Below are 20,285 nucleotides of genomic sequence, written 5' to 3'. Positions count from 1 at the left end.
ACTTGTGGACTTCAACTCCCAGAGTTCCTCAGCCAGCTTTGCTGGCTGAGGAACTCTGGGAGTTGAAGTCCACAAGTCTTAAAAGAGCCAAGTTTGCAGACCCCTGCCCCAAGGAATATCTTTATATGCACACATACAGCATGGTCATTCTACCTGAGATAGAAGTTACTGCTGATGTAACATAGGAACAGTAAGGAAGGTCATAAACTTTGATGGATCTGATATTACGTACGCTAAAAGAAATCAGATCCAAAACCTCTGTTTGCTTGTTTTGACATAGTGTGATGTGTGAATACATTTTAAGAAAGAAACCAAGCTGTAATCTGTAGTCATGCTTTGTAATAGGTTTCTGAACCTGAGCTCATTTCTAGGGTCTAAAACACAGTGGATGGATTCATGAACTACACTGGGTATGCGTTTGTGTCAAATTCACGTCGTCACATTGTTGTATCGTGACTTTTCCCCCACTCGCTAAAACAGGTGGGTGTGGCCAGTGCATGACGCAGCCAGCCCACAGGCCGCGAGTTTGACACCCCTGAACTACCCTAAACCACAACCCAGTATGCTAAACCACAATGTAAGTGTTCTGATGTTGGTTTACCACAATGAAAAAGCACCCTGTATTTGTGAATGAAAACTTGATGGTTTACCATTCAGTGTGAACCCAACTGAGACTTATTCAAGAACTTCAAGGACAAGGTTTGGAATGACTAATAAACAAGGTTTATTAGCTGTAAGAAGCAGAAAAGCACTGGGAGCCTATGCTAACAGGTCCTCATACCAGTGGCTACTGCAAAGGGAAAAGGCCATTTCCAAGCAACTGAAGAGGGTGGGGAGACTTTTCTCATCTGAAGCCTACCTCACCCCCTAAAAAAGCTACATCAGAATATGAACGTAGGTCCACATGCAACTTTGATTCCCTCTTGTAACCAGGCTACTATATATACTAGCAAAGTTAGGGATCTGCCTATTTGTAAAAGACGTTCAGCTCCCCCCACTTTTTGCCCCAGCAGCCAGGAGAATCATTTGGGATACTGAAACCATATTAGATAGCTAGCCAAATAGCTCTATTTGCAACTGCTCTCCAGAAAAACAGGGCAACATGCAAGCAACTTTAGCCAGAATAGAGAACTGCTAAATTATCACTCCCGGCAATCTCTGCCGACTGTGTCCCTACCACCTGGGAAGAGTCCCTACTCTTCCCTACCTGGTTCCAGGGCACGTTGATGTTGTATCCCTCTCCCCGACCTCTGCCCACTGCGTGACTGTCAGATTCTGGAAGGTGGGGCCAGAAATTCCCTCCTTCGTAGCGATGGATGGAGAAATAAAGGACGCTAGGAAAAGCAGTCACGGCAGATTCAGCAGTGAAGAGAAACAAAGCCACTAGCCAAGCCCCAGCCCTCTGAACCCAATATGGGTGCAGCCTGTATTTAACCCCAAACTGATTTGCTCTGCTTTTGCCAGCTCTCCTCATCCACTATATAATGTCCCAAGTTCTCCAGTTAAATAAAGCTCATCCCTTGATTAGGCACCTGGGATTCTCCTCAAAGAGGTATTGAAGGCCTTGCCCATGGTGTACATCCCAGTCAACGATAAGCACCCTGGAAGAGAAAGAAATGCAAATGTAATGAACGAAAAAGGAAGTACATGAAATGCAGCATCTGAAAAAGTAAGCTAGCATCAATCCTGTTGCTAGCATCTCTTCAAGAAGTCATGGGAACTATTGTCCTACGGTGGGTTGGGAGACATCTCCTCTTTCTCACTAAACTACTATTCCCAGGATTCCTTATAAAAGTAGTGATATTATCATGACCACTGATACAGGCACGGATTTCACTACTTTAAGTTCTAGGGACAGTAACAGAATAGAAATGATTGTTTAGTAAATATTCAATGGAAGGCCAAAAATGGATTGTAACTGGGTATTGAGACACATCCTCCAAAAAATGAGGTGTGTGTAATGACTAGGTCTAGTTGTTCAAATATCTACACTTTGTATTTGTTCAGCATCTTGGCTTATCCTCAATCAATCAATCAATCAATCAATCCACATAATGTAGAGAAATGGAAGAACACTGGCTCATGCTTGTAGCAAACTGTCCAACCACCAGCCTTAACTGTTATCTCTCCTCTTCATAGCTACTCACCGCTCTACCCCCAATTTCTGTCGGGCATATTGTGCTGCAATGCCTATATTGTTGAACATGCAGTAGCCATTCATCTTGCTGCGGTGAGCATGGTGTCCTGGAGGCCTGAAACCCAAAAGATACAGAGGCTCAATGTAGAATTAAAAATCATAGTCCAGCCATCAAGGAAAAAAGGAGAGAGTGCCTAAATGTTAATGTGACTACAGTGCAAATTATCAATTGCATTTTGCACCTTCTGCTCTGAATGCTAAAGAAAGCATGCTTGGGCCACCATTCCCATACGTCTTCAAGGACATAAAGTTCAAAAATTGTGAGGAGTCACTCTGGCTACTTTCATATAAGGCTCTTACAATACTGTGTAAGCGAAAATGGTCTCGTATGAAAAAAATTATAGAGATTAAGGTACGACTTCTTTTTGATTCAGTCATTATTTTTCTCACATCCTCTCGCCTTTTCATTAAGAGAGGAAGACAGCAACACAATGCTTTGGGTTGTTAATTCTAAGATGGGTGAATTCCAACACATATTTTCTTTCTGGATCAGCTGGACTATCATGTCCGTCCTCCATAAACAAACACATGTATACACACAAAGTCAAGACACTGACAATCCTACCTTTACAGATATTCCTCCACTTACAGCCACAACTAAGCCCAGAATCTCAGCTGCTGACTGAAGTGGTCATAGAGATGCCACATAACCATTTTGCTTAATGACCATAATTCTAGCTCTCTCTGCTGCGGTCATTAAGCATACTCTCCAAAGGGAAAAATACTAGCAAACGCCAGTGCCGTGAGCATTCACCAGCATTTTCACCAGATTTGAGGTCCATTCCTCAGGCATGTGGGAGGATTTCCCCTCTCCTGCATGGAAGGGGAAATCCCTCGGCTTACTAGGGGAATGAACCTCCAATCCAATACCCGTTCCGCTTGCAATCTTCTCTGTCAGCTTCCCCGCTGACTTTCTGGATAAGCAAGCAGAGAATATTGCAAATGGTAATTACATGATTGCAAAGCACTTAACAACCACTCATAAACGTGAATATGTTACCAAGTATCTGAAATGGGATTATATGACCAGAGGGGCAGAAACACAATATTTTACAACGTCCAGTAGTGCTTTCCATTCTGATGCTGTGGTGACAGTAAAGGGTTGTTAAATGACCGGCTATAAGTCAAAGACTACTGGGTTATCCACTAGGAATATTGCCCTAATTTTTCTCTTCCATCTGCTTTACTGTAGTTTGTTGCTATTTAACGCAACCTTCCCCACGTGAGGCCCTCTGGACGTGAACTGGCTCCAAGAATCCCTAGCCAGTATGGTCAACCAGATTCTGAGAGTTAAATCCAACACATCTGGAAGGCAGCGGATTAGAAAGTCTGTTTTGTAGATAAGGGAAATCTCTTCTCTGCTGGCTAGTGGGCAAGAAATAAAAAGATAACAAATACAAGTTATGTTTCTGGGCTTGTTGTGTACACAAACCATTGTGAGAATGTGCCCCTTCCCTTCCTGCCAAGGAGCGATCAAATGGCAAATATACCATCTGACAGGCATGGCAAGGGGCACTGCGTTACCGTTTTGAGTCAAACAAAAGTGAAAATAATAATCTATTTGCACCTTACCTGACCACAGCCAGACCATTACGGAGTTCTCCAGACCACACTTTCTCCACGAGTTGCAAGACAGAACCAGCAGCAAGGCAGGCACAGCGGTAGAAATTCTTTGGCAGGAATTGAAAATCAGGTTAGCAAAGCCTCCCCTCTTTAAGTAATATCAGAGGAAAAATTATCTAGAATGGAGAACTTGATTTACAAGGATCAGAAAATATATAGCAATGGAGAAAAAAATATATAAGATATGGAAAATCTTACAATATTGTTTATATTTTCCCCTGTTCCCAGATATCCCTTTCCCAAAACCATAGTGCCTTATTTCTGGAGAATTTAACCTCGCGTGCTCATTCCTCCAAGAATCCTCCATAAGCAGGTGCCAGAACATGACTGTAACACATTGTTCCATCAGATGTGCTGCTATGCACGGTATTTATATAGTATAAATTATACCCATCACCTTGCTTTTGCCCCTTGGATATTAGGCAAGCATATGTGTAACGCAGTCTTAGAATGAGTGACATTCCCCAATTCAGTGCTGCTTGCAGTTCAGAAAAAAAAATAACTAGAAGTTTCCAAAGAGCAGTGGTGGGTTGCTACTGGTTCGGTCCAGATCTTGCAAACTGGTAGTAACAGCAGTGGGAGGCTCTGCCCACTCGCCTGGATGTCATCACGGATGCTCTGCGGATGCGCAAAAATGCCTCAGGCACACTCCCATTGCGAACCAGTAGCAAAAGTAGGTCAAACCCACCCTTGCCAAAGAGTACAGCCTGCCAACTCTGCACTAAGTATTTTAGTTACAAAAGGTAGAAGTTCTGCCTTTAAACATAACTCTGAAGATACTCACTGGATGCAGGTAAACAGAATCAAAGGTATCTGCCAGAGACCTTAACTCAGTCTCACTCATTGTTTCAGTCGATTTCATGAGGGTCAAGTATTCCTGACTGTTAAGAAAGAGATATTCACATGTTCAGCTGAAGCTCAGTCACTGCTTCCCCACCCCCAGCTCTGCCACAACTCCAAGCTTTGCTTTCACCTGTGAGCCAAGAGGATCTCTTCCTCAGAAATTTCTCGGCCCTGCAAGGAGAGATAAGAATAAAAATATTTCATTCTCTACTGATTGCTTATCACATGTTCATTCCCTGACTTCTTCAAGGACCTCAGGACATGTCGTAGATGTGTAACACATCTCTCCCCAAATATTGACTCTGGAGTGGGAAACTTTTTGGTGGCTGGGGGCAGCCCTTAATGGTTTGAGGAGACCATAATAGGTGGGCTGATGATTCAAGTGCGGGCAACCACTGCCAGATCATAGCCTTTCCTGTGGGTTTGGGGGTTTTTTGGGGGTGGGGAGATCGGACTAAGGTTTTGCTAGATACTAAATTTAATTTATTTATTTATTTAATATGCCTTATCTGTTAGGGGAACCTGGCTATTTTTATGCTTTCCACCTCACAATCAAGAGAGAAATAGAGCTCAGAGGACTAAAAAAAAAAAAGTTGGGTAGAGCTGCAGCTTGCCTATTTCTCCTCTAATTATCCTGAACCTGTCCACAAATTCCTGCTTGTTCTCATCTGCTCCGTCTCTTACCATCACTGGGACACAACGTTCCAACAGTTCATACTGAAGCAATTTGTCCTGAATGGTCACCAGTCGCTCTGGGCACTCTGGGAAACTAGGAAAAAAAAGACAACAAAGGGCACATGTAGAGACAGATCAACAACTCATTAACTCAAGAGGCAAGTAAATGGAATTGAGATGGTTTGGAGAAGAAAGAAACAAGGGTGGGCTGGCAGTCTTTCTCCAGAACCAGAGGTGGGTTTCAGCAGGTTCTGACCAGTTCTGGAGATCCGGTAGCAGAAATTTTGAGTAGTTCAGAGAACCAGTAGTAAAAATTCTGACTGGCCCCACCCCCATCTATTCTCTGCCTCCCGAGTCCCAGCTGATCAGGAGGAAATGGGGATTTTGCAGTAACTTTCCCCAGGATTGGGGAGGGAATGGAGATTTTACAGTATCCTCCTCCTGCCATGCCCACCAAGCCACGCCCAGCAAGCCATGCCATGCCCACCAGCCACACCCACAGAACCAGTAGTAAAAAAATTTGAAACCTACCACTGTCCAGAACCCAAGCAAGAAGGGGGAAGGAGAAGGAAGTGTGAACTACTGTATGGTTGTAGTGAGAGAATGGGAGAGGGCATTCAAACCACTGTAATAGGTACCATCATAACGGGTGGAACAGAATTAAACAGCGAGAACAGGAGGAAATAAAGTGGAAGGGAGACAGCAGGGCTACAAAAGTTAGTGCTAGGGAGCAGAGGCCACATTCGGGAAATCATCTGGGAATGTTCCTGAGAGCAAAGTCCTTTGAATCTGCATAATTTTGCAAAAGATGATAATTTACAGAGGAACTGGAAGTTCACGCACATATATTAACAGGGCTGAATTTTCTACACTGAAAGAGTTTCCAGACCTTATGGTGAAGATGTACTGTTTTGGGAATGCCCTGAAGCCAAGTATGTAGCTATTTCTCTATGACTTCTACAGAGAAGACTTTCTACACACTTGGCTGAGAAGCTAGCTCTGCTCTTTTCACCCTTCTCTTCCTCAAAACAACTAAAAAAACTATAGAATCGGGTTCCTCTGCTGCTCCTGCAGCACTTGTACCAACACATTTTCCTTCAGAGGCAGTAGAACAAGACAGCTCAGTGTTTCCAGGCAGTTTACTGGAGGCAATGTTGAACAATCCTAGCAGAATAATCCTGAGACTTCTGAAGGACAACATATTGGGAGAAACTGCTCTGTAGAATTTCTATGCTCTTGTCAAGCACAACCACAGACATTGGATTTGTTAAAACGCCTGGCAAAACTCCCTCCTAAAACTGACCTAGCTAGGCATATTTTCAAAGTGTGACCCAAACAACCTGCAAAATCTGCTGTGGCCTTTGAGTCGAAAGAAGTTGTGTGTGTGTGCCTATTATAACTGCTGTGAAGCAGGGACATTATTTATTTATTTAGAAATTTTATATTGCCACCTACTCGCACATGGCAACTCAAGATGGCTTGCAAGGAAATAAAAACACAATATAAAAAGAAAAATAATGAAAAAGAAAAACAATAAAATAATAAGCATTAGCTAAGCAATCCCAAGCAATGCTGACAGACTCTTCATATATTGATAGTGTTGTCTTTTTTAGATTCTCCATGGAAATAGAATTTTGGAACTAGGCATGAAATCAAAAGACTTATACTGCTAAAAAAAAATATCACTAAATAAAATTGAAATCACTAAGCCAAAACTGAAACCTAGCTTCACTGAATGCAATAGGAATCATTCCTGCTACATCTGCTGGGACTGGAAACTACCTCATGTTTAGCCAACAATTCTCTATGCACTATATGGCAGCTTTAACGTGCATCCTTCCAACCCTTGACGGAACAGAAAAGTATGCCAGCATAATTTGGGCTGTACTAATTGCCAGAATCTGCATCAGTAATAAATCTAGTGACTAGTCCTGCCCTCAGGGTTTTATTGGAGGAGAATTTAAGGACAGTAATTGATAGATTTCCTGGCTATGTTTCCTCCCACTCACCCAGCTGGTAGGAAAAAATACAACCAGTCTTCTTCAATGGGAACTGAGCCTGGATGACTGTGGGCAATGGCTTGGGACAGAGGTTTTAATCACCTTTCATAATGTCCAACTCCCTGATGCATGTCACAGATGTGCCCACCTCAGTAACCCATCACTCAAGTGGTTTCTTAATATGGTCTGCTGGTCTTAACGTATGCCCAAAGGTAGCCTCGTACCATGAAAGAAAGATGTGAAGTGGAAGAAGGGAGGGAACTTATAAGACACCTTAAGAGAGCTCTCTACTTCATCCTCCTTCTCCCAAGCCTGTTTGTTAATCAGCTTGGTTTTTTAAATATATTTTTATCAGTCTTCTAGAAAGCCAATAGATCTAAGTTCAGACATAGATTGGGCGAGAGGGCATAGGTATAGTAGAGGAGCTGGAAGAGGCATATGGAAGCACATCCTTCCTTCTGCCTCACCTTGCACCTAAAAGGACAAACTGACAGAATTCTTATTAATTTCATGCTATTTTCCAAATGTCCCAAATCAGCTAAGTGCTGACAATGCTGACATGAAATAGTTGCAAACTGAGTAGCACCTTAAAAATTCACACAATGTCACTGGAGTAAGTAACTGGTACCTCCTATCCAAAAGTAATAAAAGCAGTAAGAAGTTTTTGTCAGCAAAAGTATTGAGAAACCTGTAACGTTCTCATGAGGCTCAGAATCAGACACACAGCTGGTAGCCAAGCTCACTTCTCTGATTTTTTAAAACAGATTCTGTCGCTCTTCCAGAACACTAGCCTTATGTTGATGTGTCATGAAGCACTGGTCAAACATGAAGCATGCTAAATGTGGCAACAAAAGAGAGATAGTTCTCAGCCTCTGATCACATTACCTCAAACACAGAAAATGAGGTAATGAAGAATATTTGTGTAGTAACATTTGTGTCAAGAGAGAAAGAAAAACACTACTTTAAAATCAAAACAGCTAAATATGAATATTGGCTATCTCCACAGGTGACCAAGATAACCATCTTTGTGCTGAAATTAGAAACTTAAGGATGAGTCCTCTCTTGTATGCCCTGAAGCAGACTTTTTAGAAATATTTCTAAACAATGTCAAAATCAGTTCTTCCTAAACAGATGCTCTACAAATATTACTAACTCTCATCATCCCCTTCACTACATGGTGATAGCTGACTAGAAAATGATGGAAGTTGTCCAATATATCTGGGGGCAGTTTGAAAAGGGCTGTTACAGGGCTTGTAAACGTAGACCACAAATTCATTGATGTTATGAGGAGAGAGGAAGAATGTTTTAGAGCTGTACAGACTGGAAATGAAGAATCAACTGTTATTGCAAATACAGAAGTGCTGATGCAGTGTTCTCACAAATTTAGAACACCTATATATGGAAAGGAACTTTTAAAAGGTCATTAATGCCTTTCCTATTCCAGTGAAGATAGCCATTTTCTAGAAGCAGGGAAATTCTTTTCATTTATACTTTGGGCTTATTCATACTTGCAAAGGACAAAATAAAACCTGAAGTAGTAAAAATCATTAATATAATCCTTTTGCTTTGTTGATTTTGCAAAAGGACTCTAATATTATCAGAATGGAATAGACATCACTTTCACAGGTTAACCCCTATGCTTCTCTAATGCTTTCATAACCTCTTCTTCTAGGTAGAATCTACCCATTTTATACAATGAGGCTAGGAAAATATGCCTGCTATGGGTGCCCACTCCTAGAGAAATCCACTAGGTGGAGACCTAGGAAGGACATTTTCACTGGTAGCTCCTGACTTTTGCTTACCCCTTGAGCTCCAACTAGTTCTCACCCTATCATCATTTAGGAAACAAGTTGAAGCCATCTTCTTCTGTGGGCAATTGGGAACTGATGGCTAATGGAAGATAGCAGTAAATATTTTAAGATTTTAACATTTTAAATATAAGCCCTTTAAGATAGTCCAGATAGGAAGCCAATGCCATGAGTACTAACATTAACTTTATTGCAAAAAATAAGTGTGAAAGCACATTTCTCTCCCCTCACCTTTACAGTCAAAGAAACTAGAGAGAATCTTTTCAGAGACATTTATCATGTCCCCATTTCTGGTTTTTCCCCTGGCTATGGTTCTTCGTTCTCCTGTCTTTCAAGGACATTCCCACAGACCATTACATCAATCGATATTAAATTTATGGACGTTTTCAATGTGACCGGTTGTAAGCCACAAATAATCATTCAAATACACAGCATATTGTGATTGATTGATCTCTCTTGTTGCCCATCTAGAGTGAGTCTCTTCTGTTTTAAGTTCCCCATAATACTATTAAATTAGCAAGGGCAAAATGGATAGGATCTCTACAGGAAAGTTAGATTCTGAGTCTACTTAAGTATATCTAATCCTGTTCTAGATGAAAGCGGATAAGATCCAATGCAAACTTAATATGAAGTGAACTTGTTTGTGTTCACTGGGGCTCCCTTTCACGTAACAGGCATTAGGATTCCAGTCAGCATTACCCAATGGCATTTCTTTCTCCAAATTTAAGGATGATTGCATTTAACAAAGAAGAATATTATTTTACGATGCAAACTTCACAATGAACAAGGATCAAGGTTATAGGGCTGCTATTTAGGGCTGGAGGTAAAGAATCCAATGAGGAATCAAGGAAGAAATAAAAGGATTATGGTCATCATATCCACGGAATTACACTGAGATTACACAGAAAAGTGAGCCAAGTGGGTGGAATAAACACACACACCACAGAGTTACAGGCAGCACAAAGGGAAATAAGAACAGAATTATATATTTACCCACATCCAAACCAAGGTTACTCTTCCTCCCTCTGCCAGGAAAAAAAATCAGTGGTTTGGAATGATGAAACATATTCACTTCAGACTTTAATACTGCTTTCAATTGACTACAAAAGGGAAAAGCAGTCCAGCAGGGACACAGATTAAATCCTCACATTTCCTGCCATGTGATTTTACACAAGAACTTTTCTCCCATCTTATTTTCTTATAAAATCCAGAGTATTTATCATCATAAGGCAGGTCAATACTACAAAATGAGTGAACCCAGACACAATCAAAACTGAGGACACGCTTCCTGGAAGTGTACTCACATACTGGCAATCCTTGGGTTATGACGACAAACAATTGAGACCAGGATTGCCATCATTAAGGAATGCAGTCTTAAAGCCTTTACTACTTTATTGTGCTTTACTTCCACAAGATATGCAGGTCATTAATTGGGAAGAGGCAGAAGTCCCAGGTAAGCAGCAAGAGTGTTTGGCAAGGGGGTGAGGGAAATTGGGGAATGGCCTAGGACAGCTGGCAAGAGGCTGTGCATGGATTGGGCGGGATTGGAGGAGATTAGTGCAGGAGAGAGAAAAGGTGAGAATGACTTACCTGAGTAACCTCTCACTTTCCCCGCTGGCTCTCCCACTTACTTTGAGAAAAGCCAGCAGGGAAGGTTGCAAATGGCGATAATGTAACTGCAGCTCCCTAACTGCAAATGAGACACCTGAGCGCCCAAGATTGCAATCACATGACTGTGGGGATGCTGCAGTATCTGGAGTTCCAAGGATTGGCTGTACATCCATTTTTTTCAATGCCATCATAACTTTGAACAGTTGCTCAATGAACTGAAATAAGCCAAGAACTATCTGTACAGTATTTTGATCAGGTACACAATGGTATTTCCAAGACAGAATATTTGGGGGGGGGGGAATCTACAATCTTTTGCAGCATTTGAAAAGATTCATTAACCATTCTAATCCGATTCTCTGATCTTGAGAAATCTATCTCCTATCCATATCTTTTATTTAAAAGAGAGTTCCACTGCCTTCATGGATATTTCAAGTAAGCACTGTATGGCAGAAATCACCAACTCTGGAAGTTTGCAGGCACCTTTCAGTATCTAAACAGGTACCCAAGGCAATCACAAAATGAATTCAGCAACATAAGAATAAATGAGATATTGGTTTTGCCAAGGGAAGTCCGACCCCTCATTCCAATAACTAGAGAAAAGCATCTCCATGCTCTAAATGGAGGGAATTCACTCTTTACAAAAAGATCCTTGAGGGAGGAATTCTGCAATCACTTTTCATCACTCTTATTGGTTTTTATTTTTCAAAGCAAATAAAATAATGCTCCATTCAGTACAAGAATCATAGGAAGGTACTATAGTTACAAACACCATGTTGGTGTCAGCCTTTGAGGTAAATCAGGTGTGGAGAAAATCAGTTTTTAGTTGAATGGAATGGGCTAAATCAAATTGATAAAATAGAGATACAAGGATTTTGGCTTTGAACCACAGTGTTGTGACTCCGGCCCCGAGCCTCTCCACACAGCCTGTTATCTTATTCAAACAATTCCCATTGATTTGTCCTTTAAGTACCAATGGGAGATATTTTCCTTTTGGTATCTGGCATTCCCAAACTGCCTCATCTTGATTTATGGAAGATGTTTTCCTCTCTTATGTCATTGCTTTATTTCTCTCTCCTCTTGTTTTATTGCTTTGTTCCTCCTCTTCGCTTTACTAAAGGTAAACAGGCACAGGAAGTAACCTGCAATCCATTAATTATGAATATGCATAATTATCTTATCTGTTGCTTATGCATTAAATTCTTTCTCCTTTCTGAGATGTATAAATATAAGTGGGTCCCTGTGTTGACTGGCATCTTTCTCAATATTCTTTAGATGGAGTGCCACCAAAGCAAACCCTGCAGTGACCCTTGTACTTGCTTTGGGTTTTGTGTTGAAATCCATACAGGTCAGGAGTTAGCTGCCATAAAATTACTCAAATTTTACTTTGTGGTTACAGGATATTATAATAGAATCCTGAAATCCTGACAGTTTCCCTCTCTTTTTCCTCTTATACTAAAGACAGTAAAGGTGGGACATTGGCATTTTTTCCTCAACCCCTCCTGTTTTTCCAGGCAAAGATGTCTTCATAATGGCTGTCAGATACCTCTTCAAGGCCATCTTCATATTCCTCTACTTCCTCTACTCTTGCTATATTAGGATAGCTAAGACAGTGGTTCCCAATCATTTCCTTCATGTTTAGCAATATAGCCTAACTCATTTTTTTCCTAAGTCATCATGTAAGTCAAGAATCAGAAAGACACCACCACAGTGCATGGGCAAAGGCCCCACTCCTTAAATACAATTAAAATTACTTCACTTAAAATTTATGTTTTTAAAATGGCTAAATTTCATTGCACTTTGATTTTCCCACTGAATGTCATACAAGAATTTTGGTGAAAATATCATTTTTCCCCCCCAAGGCTTTGAGTGAGATTTCAAAATCTCACAAGGTATTAGCCACTATAATATACATTTTTATTTTGGCATGTACTGCCTGGGTTACCCGCAGTGACTTGGCAGAAGTTGAAGTACTATGATTTGAAAGGCAATGGTAGAAGTGAGGCTGACTCTGCAAAGTAAGTTTTTAGGCCATGTCTACACATACTACACATTATATTAGGTTTTCTGGGGGGGAAAAACAGAATAGAACAAAAAAACTAGGACTAAATGTATGATTCAGAGAAACTATGAGAGTTGGAGGCAGTGATTAAAACTAGGACAATATTTGGTCCTTGACCGGTCATTTGGTAAGGATTACATATCATACAACAGGTTCAGATAAACCTACACCAAAGGAGACAACTTGATATTCTGATTTTGGACTATAGTTCCATTGGTTATGCTGGTTGAGGCAGATGGGACAGGAACTCTGAAACTTATAGAAGGCATCAGGTGCCTGGCCCTACCTTGCTTGCAGGAAGCAGGAATATTACTTGGCTCTTCCTCACTAAATGAGACAGTTTTATTCACACAACCAATGCATTTTCTTTTATTTAAATACATCCTGAGCAATTACCTAGTATAATTTTGTTTTGTATAGTAATACAAAAACAAAACAAAAGCTCCAAATCCATGATTACTGAAATAAGGTTCTACATTAGAGAAAGTATGTATTTGCACCTTAGAAGAATTTATGAAAATCACCAGCAAATCAGAGTCACGTTCACTTCCATCCTAACTGTTTTGATTAAGAGAGCTCTGTTAAACTGAGCGCTGATAAAACAGACAAGTTTCAGTGTTTCTTCTAAGCACTCGCTCGCTACCTGCCTGGAGGAAATTTTGAAGCAAGATAGAAAGGTAAAATCCTTTCCATTTCATTTAACTTTTCAGCATGTGGGATTTTAAAGCCCATTGTTTCTGAATAGGGCTCATCTTGTGTGGTTCCTTGTTGAGCTAGCAATCCTTCATTAATTTGCCAACTAATACTTGTTTAAAAGCAGCTGGCTGCACTTCAAGAAGATTCTTGATGAAATATTATTTGTTATGCAAGCAATTCATTTTATTTGTAATCTCTGGAATAGATACTGTTGAGATTTTCATCTACCCCACACCAAGGATTTACAAATTGAAATACCCACTTTTCTTTAAAAAAACTTTCACTGGGTGAAAAAGTATAAAGATTATATAATGAATTATTTATTATAATAGAGTAGAAATGAAACGGAGAAAGTCTATTAGGATTAAGCACATGCAAAACTAAGATTAAGACACTGTAATCTTGAAAAAAAAATCCTGAAAATTAAAAGACCTAAAAATTAAAACAGTATAGCTTAGCTATTACACTTAAGGCTTAAAACCCCATCCTTTCACCCTAGATACCTTTCATCCCATGGGCAGCAAAATTCTGTCATTCGATTATCCCAAATCAGTCCAGTTCCTAAGGGAGCAGCACATTCTGAAGTAAGATCCTATTTAAGAAAGAACAACACAAAAAAGTGGTACATGCAGGAAAAATATTCTAATCGTAACCCTCCCCAATAAGGCCATACCTTAATACTCTCTCCCTCTCATTCTTGCTCACAGGAGCAAAATTAGATATAATATCCTCTATTAGCTCTTCCTAACCTGACATTTTCCAAATATGTTGGATTAAATGTTACTGGTAGATGGGCACAATAGTTTAATAGTTTACACTTTCTGGTACAGAGATATTCCCTGAGGATGGGCTCCAGCTCAAGTCCAAAAGCTCGGAAGAGTAAATTCTGGTCCCAGTGACCGAGCCAGACTGGATCTTAAAACATTATCCTGGGACACATATATTTGCCTTCATTCGCAATAGTTTAAATTCAATACATTCAGGAAAAAGAGACTGTGCAAAACGACAATAGATGTGCAGAAGAGGATAAATTATTATTCTGGATGGTTGCACAGCCAGCCAGAGGTTTAGATTGGATTTGGCATTTTTATCCACCTATTGTACGGGTGTCAAACTTGATCACATCACGTGATATATTGTGACTTTTTTTCCCTTTGCAGAGCCAGGGTGGGCGTGACCTGCGCGTGACGCATCCGGCCTGTGGGCCACCAGTTTGACAGGACTGACCTATTGAGTCTGTCTCAAAGACATGAGATAGGCAGATGTTATTGCTTCATGGTCTTAAAGGTATCATTGCATTATCACGAGTGGCATTTTTAAATAGTTTAGGATCTTTTGTAACTGAGTTGCTGAGGGAGAGGACAGTACTACTTAAGTTTTGTTAAGATGAATGGCTAGGGCTTAAAAGAAGCTAGGACTTTATTCCTGCAAGAAGGCTTGCATCTTACAGTTCTCTCCCAATAGTGAATGAAGAATTCACAGCTGCTTTTTCAGCCCAGAGCTTGGGAATTGAAGGGATCTACCTACCAGTCGCTGCAGGCCCAAAAGCAGATCCTCAGCATCTTTGTTCATCTTTTTTGCCCGTCCTTTCCGCTTAGCCTCTGGAAGACCTCCCTTCTTGTTAGCCTTTTTCTAGGTAAAGCAAGAGAACATTATTTTGATACACCGACCTGCAATAGAAATAGCAAAGCTCTTCTCTCTTCCATGGGACAGAAAGGAAAGCTCAGCTAACCATACTCCCAGTGAACTATTGATTCCCACAGTCTCCATCACAGCAACAGGTTTACTTTACCAATGGAGCCTGAATGTCCAAAGCTGGCACAGATATGGGATCCAATACTGAGGCATTTCCCAAATCAGAAGCCATTGAAATATTGCCTCCGTCAATCCTATGGAAGAAAACCAAACACACATTACAGAAAGTTCCATAACAGATGCTAGAGCATGGTTGTCAAACTTGCGGCCTGCGGACCAGATGCATCACACACTGACCACGCCCACACCGTTTAGCAAAGAAAAATCTCGATATGTCACATGACATATGCCACCATGACGACGCAAATTTGACACCCCTGTGCTAGAGCATTCAATTCTAAAATCACCCTATGTCTAAATAGCTTGTTCTCTGAAATAATCACCAAGAAAATAGTTGCTTATGCAGGGAAAATCTTAGCTGTCACTGAGCGATTTCTCTTGACCTACCCATTGTCAGTTGGTATCTAGTTATCTCCAGGGTTATCTACTCCAGTTGGAAATGTCTAACCAATGTCATCAAGGAAGTAGTTTCTTGCTTTCAGTAATAAAGAGCTGCTGAAGCTAAACAGTGCTGCTTTTCAATAGCAATGCTGATTCTCAGTAACAGTGTGGGAACAGTGTGCAGTGGGAATTAGATTAGTCCTCTCCTTAAATTCATTTCAAAAAAATGAAAACAAACACAAAACTGATACTTTTGCAGAGTATTAACAACTTAGACCTAACTGTTTAACTAACTCCTACCTTCAAAACGACGCTACAGAGCATTGCACACCAGAACAACTAGACACAAGAACAGTTTTTTCCTGAAGGCCATCACTCTGCTAAACAAATAATTCCCTCAACACTGTCAAACTATTTACTAAATCTACACTACTATTAATCTCATCGGTTTCATCACCAATCTCTTTCCACTTATGACTGTATGACTGTAACTTTTTGTTGCTATCATTAAGGGTTAAATTGCAACCTATGACCATCATTTGTGTTGTAAATATTGTACCTTTGATGTATTTTTTTTCTTTTTCTTTTACATACACTGAGACCATATGCACCAAAACAAATTCCTTGTGTGTCCAATCACACTTAGCCAATAAAAATTCTATTATATTCTATTCTTTATATGTGGCTTAACATGCCAGTGTGTACTTTGCCTATCATATCTATTTTTGATGTTTTGTTTGATTTTAGCTATTTATAGTTTAGATTCATTGGAGATATTTCAGATACCTACATGTGTCATATAAACTTTCAAGAGTTTTGTTTGATTTAATGGGATATAAATGTATTAAATTAATCATGGAGGATTCACTCTTTGTGAAGAGCCATAACACAATTCACTCATTTTAAGCGTACCATGTTGTATGAATCCAGCCACTGTGGTTTATAAACTAGTGTCTACTATGGCTTATTGTTATCTGTGCAAAACAGTTCTGGTTTATTTAATACACTGTAATTAACAATTAACTGTAATTAACAATTGGGCCTCTGGTGGTGCAACAGGCTAATGCAGCCTGTTATTAACAGCAACTGCTTGCAATATTGCAGGTTCAAGTCCCACCAGGCCCAAGGTTGACTCACCCTTCCATCCTTTATAAGGTAGGTAAAATGAGGACCCAGATTGTTGGGGGGCAATAAGTTGACTTTGTATATAGTATACAAATGGATGAAGACTATTGCTTGACATAGTGTAAGCCGCCCTGAGTCTTTGGAGAAGGGCGGGATATAAATGCAAAAAAAAAAAAAATTATGATTGGTGAACCCAGCAATACCCAAACTCCTGTGAAGGCTCATCAGTTAAAATGCAAACTGCCCCAATATCTATGGAAACAAATAGGACTCCAAAGAAAAATGTATCAAGAAGAAAGATACGTTGTTTTGTAAATCAAAACAAAATTAGAGCTATATTTATCTTCCACGCAAATGGAACAGCAGCAGAAATGTGCTTAATATAACAAGGACAGAAATTGTCCTATTTCTACCCAAACATCTGGCTATGATCAGAACCAGACAATGGTTTTTCTTTCTCCCATTGGCAGCATCATCATTCTCTGAAATAATTTTCCTCACTAATAACGGTTGCTATTTTGCCTTGGAGCCATCAGCTTCATTTTGACAAAACCTTTCTCCAGCCATCAGTACAGCCAGACTGCAATTCCACAGGCTTACCTACCTGACTGTTACAACTGGATGACCTGAGTGGGATTTACTTCGGAGTAAACCTGAGAGCCCCGTCAGAAGCAGATCTGAGGTGTGGGAGGACACACAGTCTCTTTACAGACACACCCCCTGTGTTCCCAACACCTTCTCCGACCCTTCTGATCCCCAGGTCTTGTTTGCAGAAGGCATGGCAAAGAACGAACGGCATCACTTTAGAAGCGGGTGCGGTGACGCCACCCTTTGAAAACCACCCCCCTCGCCTGTCCGCGTTACCAAGGTGACAAGGACCATCCCCACCCACCCACCCACCTTCCAAACCTGCAACTAAAGGACCGCTTCCCCATCCTTGGAAGGGTCCAGTCCAGATGAAGGCACAGCGGCTCGGGAGGACGCTGTTCCCCGCTGCCCTTGGACTACGGGCTGGGGCGAACTGCTCAAGACCAGCTCTCTGGAGCCAAAGACAACCAGGACCTTGCGGGATCGTCCGCAAAAAAAAGGGGGGGGTTTGAAGGATGGCATGGCTCGACGGGGGCGGGGCAATCACCACGCTCCAATGTCCACTCCCCACCCCAATGTCTCCAACTCACCTGAGGCTAAGGCTGACCGGCCACGCCCTTACCCTGTCCTGAGCCCGGTCTGTCTTTCTCTCTTCTCTCTCTTTCTCTCCCAGGGCGCCGTCTGATGCTGTCACCTCGGCGCCACTCCCCCTCCGCGAGGGAAACCGTTCGCCGCCTTCGGCAGAAACTGGGCGAGACCATTCCGTTCTGGGCGGGTGGGTGAACCAACTGGCGCGAACCGTTGGGCGGGGCCGCTGGAGAATGGTCTCTCGGAGAGGATCGCAGGAGGGGATTAGGCGAATCCACTTGTCTTTAGGGCGGGGGTAGAGAGCGGGTTAAAGGAGGTGGAGGCTTCTACATTAGAGTCCCTTTTCTTTTCTTTGTTTTCCTCAATGTGTGTCGCTCTTCCTCCACTCCGCCTGGATTATGATTTAGGGTTTAATTGAGAAGCTATGCAGTATTTCTAACCACAACCTTTCAGACGGTTCACCCTGGCTGCTTAATATTTGGCCGTGGGCACACACACTTGGACTGCTCTGAACATGTGATGAAGTTGTGACATTAGGAACTGCCCTGAGAAGCTTTTAGATAGGAAAGTTAGGGCTGGAGGTGGAATGCAACCATTGAGCATCCTTTTGCTCCAGGGCAAGCTATTATACATAAACAGGCAACAAACACCACACTCGGTGGCCCTGAAGATTTTACCTAGTTGGGTAATGAAATATCTGCAACCAAACAACCAAACTCAGCGAGTACCAAGGACTCCACAGTTCAACCCTGAGCTACAGATATTCTCTTATATTGCCTGTACTGTAGCCACCCGCACTTTCCACACAGATAGATTGTGGCTTCAATGATTAGACTCCCCCATCCACATTCCTTGATTATTTGTCCAATAAAACATAAAACATTAAAATAATTTAGCCCAGTTTCTGTTTACATTACTTTTATTATAGCATAAGTATTAATGGACAAAACTTAGATGAATTAGACAAGCACCAATGAAACGTGGGCTGTATAAATGGGTTGGTTTGTACAGCACCCCAAGACTTCTTGGACATTGGCTGAGCCTTTCCTGCCAGCTTGCATCATTGGGGTACTTCTAACTTACATTAGTATTAGAAGTTATGAAATTGTACTGTTAGAAGGCAAAAGCTTCCATGATGTCTTTTAGCCAGATCACACAAGAATCTTGGCCATGCCTCGCCCTAGGAAATCCCAGGCTACAAAACAAAGAACAACTTGAACCTTTCAGTCAAGTTTGACACTATGAAACTGTTGGAAGAAATATCCATCTGGGTTCAGTTCCAAGTGGGGACAAAGACACTGGAAACATGGAGACTGCTTGGAAAGATGGTTTAATGGTGGTCAGGATCACATGGCTTGAGTTCCTGAACAGAAAAGGGCTGAGATCCTGTGTGCTCCCTGGCTTTATGCTTTTTCTGAGCTTTGAACTTTCTGGGGCACAAGAAGAGTACCCTGATTGGCTGTCAGACTCCCAGCGGGTGGGGGTCTTAGCTAGCCTTGCTGGCTGATGTAATCTTCCCAGGTGCCATGTGGTGAGTTTCAGTTGCTAGATGGGTTCTATTATGATGCAGTTGATGGCCCATTGACAAAGGTGGGGGGTGGCAGGAAGTTGCAGGGAGCTGCTTTGTCTTTAAAACATGTTTCTCCATTTCTCATCCAGGGAAATATATTCTGCCTTTTTAAATATTTTCTAAAATATTTCATTCTTCTAGGAGGGGGGTGGGTGCTAAATTCCTACAAAACTGATAAGAATGTGGCAGACATCTCAATCAAAACCATTAGAAAGCCCATTCAGACGAACCAATTCATATAGGTTGTAGCATAATGATTTATTGAAGCCTTTACACAAGAATCTGGTCAAATGGTGCTACATAAGAATCAATGGAATTCACAGGATGGGGGGCAAACTTGGATTTCTTGTGGCAATCCAAGGACTCTAAACCAATGACATGTTTAACTCTGCCTCCCAGCTCTGCTTGCTCTTCTACATCCCCTCTGGATATGGACATCCTTTACACACAAAGAGGATAAAGTTGGCTAGGGGGTGCAAATCCATTCAGATAAATACCAGGTATCACACCTACCATATTAATAAACAGAAGATCCCTTTTCTCCCTTCCTTCTGATTGCCATGTCCAGCCACAATGCTAATTAAGCAGGAAGGTGGTTGATATGGTAAATGAGTGGGGAAAAACCCACAAGCTCATTTGTTAACCAACAAATATCTGTTTTGGGGTATCTAGCTTACTGCAATCTATCTATCTATCTATCTATCTA

The 20,285-nt window shown here is 41.3% G+C and overlaps 1 protein-coding gene across 1 annotated transcript in view; it reads right to left on the bottom strand.

Annotated features, from left to right (window-relative positions):
- The window catches only part of HDAC6 (histone deacetylase 6), a 40,942-nt gene extending 22,823 nt beyond the window's left edge, over positions 1 to 18,119 (bottom strand). Inside the window, exons 1-11 of the mRNA XM_058169655.1 lie at positions 18,012 to 18,119; positions 15,305 to 15,401; positions 15,040 to 15,144; positions 14,016 to 14,104; positions 5,348 to 5,432; positions 4,794 to 4,834; positions 4,605 to 4,701; positions 3,770 to 3,867; positions 2,148 to 2,252; positions 1,533 to 1,601; positions 1,208 to 1,334 (exon numbers count right to left, since the gene is read on the bottom strand). Coding sequence (XP_058025638.1) covers positions 1,208 to 1,334; positions 1,533 to 1,601; positions 2,148 to 2,252; positions 3,770 to 3,867; positions 4,605 to 4,701; positions 4,794 to 4,834; positions 5,348 to 5,432; positions 14,016 to 14,104; positions 15,040 to 15,144; positions 15,305 to 15,379 — 891 coding nt within the window. The 5' untranslated portion in view covers positions 15,380 to 15,401; positions 18,012 to 18,119. The remainder of the gene's footprint in view (positions 1 to 1,207; positions 1,335 to 1,532; positions 1,602 to 2,147; positions 2,253 to 3,769; positions 3,868 to 4,604; positions 4,702 to 4,793; positions 4,835 to 5,347; positions 5,433 to 14,015; positions 14,105 to 15,039; positions 15,145 to 15,304; positions 15,402 to 18,011) is intronic.
- Between the last annotated feature and the right edge of the window lie 2,166 nt (positions 18,120 to 20,285).

This window comes from Ahaetulla prasina, chromosome 2 (genome assembly GCF_028640845.1).
Source record: "Ahaetulla prasina isolate Xishuangbanna chromosome 2, ASM2864084v1, whole genome shotgun sequence".
NCBI classification, from domain to species: domain Eukaryota; kingdom Metazoa; phylum Chordata; class Lepidosauria; order Squamata; family Colubridae; genus Ahaetulla; species Ahaetulla prasina.
This window is presented reverse-complemented; position numbering and strand designations above follow the sequence as displayed.